The 5697-nt window shown below is 43.3% G+C and overlaps 1 protein-coding gene across 1 annotated transcript; it reads right to left on the bottom strand.

Moving 5' to 3' along the window:
* Positions 1–1598: 1598 nt before the first annotated feature.
* On the bottom strand, positions 1599–2015 carry LOC147880549 (uncharacterized). Its single transcript, XM_087370636.1, has one exon. It carries the CDS (start codon positions 2013–2015, stop codon positions 1599–1601), a length of 417 nt encoding a protein of 138 aa, XP_087226762.1.
* Positions 2016–5697: the final 3682 nt, after the last annotated feature.

The following is a 5697-nucleotide window of genomic DNA, read 5'->3' as shown; positions in this document are numbered from 1 at the left end:
TTTAATGATTACTGGTCCAATCACATCATCGCCTCCATTATCTTTTAGTTCTTCCATCTCAATAATATAATCATCTACAAACTTAATTCCTTTCTGTCCACCATTATATTTTCCCTCTCTCTCTCTCTCTCTCTCTCTCTCTCTCTCTCTCTCTCTCTCTCTCTCCTCTCCAAAGAGATATGCACAGACAAAGTAGGCATTGAGGTATGAGACTCTACACACAGAGCACAGCAAGGTCCACAATAGAAGAGATCATGCTGAGCCAATAGAAAAGGATTGTAGAAAAGGCTGGTAGTTTAGCATGCAACTGTGTTGTAGGTTGGGCTACTGTAGGTTGGGAAAGAGAGAGAGAGAGAGAGAGAGAGATGTATCATGATGATGGGTAGGGGAGGGTCGGAGGTGGCCGGCCGGATTTCGGCAACCGGCCCGTAGACCTCGAGCCAAAATCCGGCGGCTTTTGATCCGGATGGCCGACACGTGCTTCACCTCTTTAGCGGGGACGGCACTACACGCCACCACGTGGATCTTGTGTTGCCGGTTTTTAGTTTTGGAGATCACTCGAGATGGCGAAATTCTGCATTAATTGCAACCTTTGACTTGAGTACACCTAACTGATGTTAGGTTAAGATAAGTCAGTACTTGAGCACCTGTGTAGCTTCACATGAGTCCTTGCCATCATGGGCACTAATAGTGGAGTAGTGGTAACTCAGGTGGTTGGGCATTCACCCACCTAAGCTGATTGCCCGCGTATGTCATGGTCAGTACTCGAGCACCTATGTAGCTTTACACGAGACTAATGCTTGCATCATAGGCACTAATAGCGGAGCAGTGGCAGCTCAAGCAGTTGGGCGTTCACCCACCTGAGTTGATTGCTCGCGTGGGATGCCTCTTGTCTGTTAAGGGAGGCCGCGGTCTGATGTGCCCCTCGTAGCTGGCCATGTGTGTGTGAGTAGAGAAAATTGATAATGATAATAATAAATTAGAAAGGTATAACCTTAATTAGAAAATCCTTAATGCTTAATCAAATGTGTTCCCTTCAAATGAAAAATCCAAATTTTATTGCTTGCAAAAAAACATCCAAATTGTATTATATTGTAATGTGATAATGATTGTATTTACAAAATTTCGACTAAACCAAACTGATAATATTTGGAAAGCATATGCCCTACAAAAGATCATGCCACGAAATGTGTATGGGGAATCGCATATCACTACATATATGGGGAGGGGAAGGCAGGGTGTAATCCTCTCTCGCTCTTTCTTTTTTTTCCCCCTTAATGGAGACTAGTGTTGCAAGGCGTACAGGACTCAACCTCTATTATTCTTAATTTGAGCTTTGGAATCGTTGATTCACGAAATGCTCTGGTTGTTAATTTGAACTATGGAATCACTGAATGATCATGAGAAATTTGTATTATACGAGTTTGAGGAGCGGAACTTCTTTGTGCTTAACTCTTACAGATCCCCACGGGCAATGCTCTGCAGCAATGGCAAGGCCGTGGGAAAACGGAGAGCATATAACCTGATCATGTCCTCTCCTCCGCTTCTGCACAAGGCGTGCAAAGCAGCAATCGAGTTCTCATTTCCTCTAGTCGACCTCAGCAGGAGATCCCCCTCTCAAGAGTGGCGTTTGTTTGACTGATTGCAGCAACTCCTTCTGTGGCAGAGGTCAGCACTGCTAGCACGGTCAATGAATCGTCTGTGATAATTGCCCTTGCATCCGTCAAGAGGTCTACGAATAGAGAATAGCTCCAGCACGCTACCACTTTGGATTTTTTCCCATGAAGATCAATAGGTTGAATAATGCAGTAGCTGCATTTTCGTCCCCCTATGCCTTCTCGCATGAGCTTCACAAGAGCTAAAATGGCTTGAGGCTTGCTTCCGATTATGACCATGTATTCGTTCAAGACTGAGAGAGAGAATGGAGTGGCTGCGGCATTCGCTCTTGCCTCCATACTTCCTCTAGATTTCACCACTTCGACCACCACTCGTAGGACGCCGGCTACAACTATCATATTAACTGCATTTTCCTGGGTTCTGTGATCAGGTGAAGAGAGTCGCACTTGCTTCAGCGATGCGCACCCTATTCTCCCTCCCACATTTGGTCAGCAGCCTGAACTCTTAAGTAACCTGCCTTTGGACCTCTAGTGAACCGGTTGCAAGCTTGCCCACATGAAAGTAAGCTACAATCTCTTTGGTAGCCTCCATGGTAACCTGTCGTCGCGAGGAAATGTGATCTTGTGGGATATCTTTGGTAAAGCTTTCATCCTCGAGGTAAGGGATATTGTGCATCTCACACCATTGACGGATCAGATTATGCAGTGTGCAATTCGGAATGAGGCTAACCTCCAATAGCTTATGCCCACTCTTCAGACAAGTGCAATTCTCGGATTTGAGCCATTTCGCAATGGATACGCAATCGTAAGTATGTCCAATTGTTACAACGACCGGATCATGCATAAGACCGGATCATGCATAAGATCAAGAGAATAGATGACTCAAGCATTAGATCAAACCCGCTTGTACATTCCTCTTCCGGATAGTAGAGTAAGTAGGAGACCCTCAAAAAATCCTCCACATTGACAACACCGTAGAGCAAGCACTAGCAGTATCTCACATAAAACTGACAAGATTGTTGGTGGTGGATACCACAAGGTTACCCCCAGTGCTTGCATGATCATTGATTTCATTAAGGCCCAGCGTTGCAAAGGTTGCGTGTAAGTTGATGGTAGGAAAGAAGTTGCACGTGGAGGTTTTTAACGGTCTGATTGGGCAGAGGATTTCAAGCGACGTGAATGCAGGAGGTGATATCAAAAGAGGCTCCTCCCGCACGCAACAAATGCATCCAACAGCGTCACGATTAATTGCCGATGTGTTAATGGTGGACGTGATGTTTGACGTGTTAATGGTAGGAAAGAAGCCGCAAGTGGAGGTTTTCAATGGTCTGATCATGTAGAGGATTTCAAGCAACATCAATGCAGGCGGTGATATCAAAGTGAGGCTCCTCCCACACGCAGCAAATGCATCCAACGGCATCATGATTAACTGCCCATCCCAACGTTCATGTTTATCCAATGGTCCATATTGACTAAATGTAATCAAACGACCCTTACTTCTCCAATCGTTCTCCCCAAACCTCTGCTTAATAGAGAAAAGAGATATATTGCCAAAATCAAATTAGAGATGGCCACATGGCCACCATGTGATATCCAAAATTTCCCTTCCTATATCCTTCCAACTACAATGGTGGTTCGAATTACCCTCATCCAGGAAATAGCCATGTCATGCTCTACCAAATGACTTGACCCTAATGAAGAAACTCACTACAAGGGTAACCCTTTTATACAACCTTTGTGTGCTTGAATACCAACTTTTGCATCATTCCGTATTATTTAGATGTGCCACAAGCCTGTCCATTTGGAAAACTGAAAGAGTACTAAAGATTCTGGGTTATGCAACCCATGCGGGATCTTGCCAGGCTTTACCTGTCATGTGCTGATGGGTCAATGAGGTCTATATTCAAGAGCTGAAGTCTTTGCCACCGGGCATGAAATGAAAGATGAGAAGAAGTTTCCAAATATTTTCTACAAAACACACAATTACCATAAGAAACGTGCCACTTCTCCCATGGGTAGGCCTCCCACTAGCATGCGCTAGATAAATGCATGTCCTTGATATAATATCTTCAAGCCCCAACCCTACAAAAGTACTTCCTTCACCCAAGTGTGCCATACATGATTAGCCTTCTATGTAAACTAGGACTTTTCCATTACCATCATATGATACACTTGGTTTGTAGTACACTAGACTATGTCTTAAGGCTTCCAAAATGCCCAATCTAACCAAGGTTGCTGGTCCTCTAGTTGAGGAATGGCACCATCGATGTAAGGGCAACCCTCACCTTGTCCCAAGCTAAACATAGCCATGAGAAGCCCTAAAGTATTATCTAATTTTCCTAAATGACAATAAGCAATCTCTCTCTCTCTCTCTCTCTCTCTCGTTCACTCAACCACATTCAATTATACATAGGGAAAACTGGCGCCACGTATTGGGACTTTAAAATATATATATTGGAACAAAACAAAAGAAGTAAACCATGAGTGTTTGCAAGAGACAACTTTTAATGGTTAGTCAATGGTTTGAGAACACTTCACATGTATCGTTGATTCATATTGGTGAAAGTAAGTCTCTCTCCTCAGCTCTTCTCAATGAATAGTGCTTCCTACCCTTCACTTTCATCCTCACATCCATGACGATGACTTGTGACCTCCTATTGGTGAAATCTCTTCACTTCATTCTCATTGGTTATCCTTTTATTTTCCTCAGTCATTCTACTACTCAATCTCGTAATGACTTTGGATATCTAACTACGCTGAAGTCCCATCATCCTTTGACTATTCAGTGGTATCATAACTCCTCCATTTGTATGTCCTCTTTTTGGCTCTAACTTCTAACTTGTACTGAGGTGGATAAATTGGCCTTTTAGGTTACATCACCTCGAGTGTCAGCAACCTTGTCTGTCATCACCTCTAAAGTAACTTGGTGGCCACATGGTTGCTTGATCAAGTATAGAGAAATTGCCTCATCTCTCTAATGTACAAGAAGTCGCCTTATCACGTCACACGTATAGAATGCTATATGATCATATCATCCCTTGCACAAGGTCTCTTCTGGTCAATTGTACAAGAGTTTTGAAGTCATCCTTGTACAAGTTTTTAGGTCGTCCCTTGTACAAGGTTGTCCCTTGAACAATATCTTTTTTGTTGTCACCATGTATAAGAAGTCATCCCTTATGCAAGGTCCCTTTGCGTCATTTGTACAAGATGCCTTAGGTCATCCCTTATACAAGGTCTCCTTTGGTCACCTTGTACAAGCTGGTGAATGATCTTTTGTATAAGACATCTTTGGTCACCTTGTATAAGTTGGTGATGACCTTTTGTATAAGACGTCCTTATATATGTGAATGACCTTTTGGATTTCCGATAACATCTCCCCTACCACTATTATTCATCATGTTACATCCCTGTTGACCATGGGTTGCCAATAGCTAGCCTTAGGGTTAAGGGGGGATCTTATAGGGCAAGGCTATTTTCCTAGCGTCAAAGACCCTAGGACTAAGGTTATACTAACCATCCGATTAGAGGTCAAAGGGGTAAAAAGAATTCATCATATATTTAGCCATGGCTTAGGCTATATATGGGCATGAGGGCTTGGACCAATGGCATTCAGTGGTGAATATTTGAATTCTAGATCTTGGTTTGGCATGGAAGGCTACCAAGCTAGTCCAATGCCTCCCTTGTTGAGGGATTTCTCTAGTATGGATAGATGTCTATTGGGATAGGGTTAGGCCATCAACCTTACCCCTAACCTCTATGTGCTCGAGGGTCAGTTGGAAGATCTCTATGGTTGGATGGTCAGTTTTAGATGGTAATTCATATAGCTTGGTTCCTAGTTTCTAGTTTGATGAAGATGATCAGGTAGGTGACTCAAGGACGAGTCCTTCTAGTGGTATCAAAGCATAGGAATTTGCCACAAGAACTAGGGGAGGATGAATGGAACTTTTTGTGTGTGCAGGGTTATGTCTTTCTTGGTTGTTGAAATCCACCCTTTGTGTATCTTTGAAGACTGAAGCTCCCACTCTTTGGGGTTCAGTGTTCAAGCTCAATATTGTGGTCATGTGATTGATCTCCATTGCGT

This window comes from Dipteris shenzhenensis, chromosome 32, assembly GCF_047967505.1.
Source record: "Dipteris shenzhenensis isolate YYH24624 ecotype China chromosome 32, Dip_SZ_1.0, whole genome shotgun sequence".
Taxonomy (NCBI): Eukaryota; Viridiplantae; Streptophyta; class Polypodiopsida; order Gleicheniales; family Dipteridaceae; genus Dipteris; species Dipteris shenzhenensis.
This window is presented reverse-complemented; position numbering and strand designations above follow the sequence as displayed.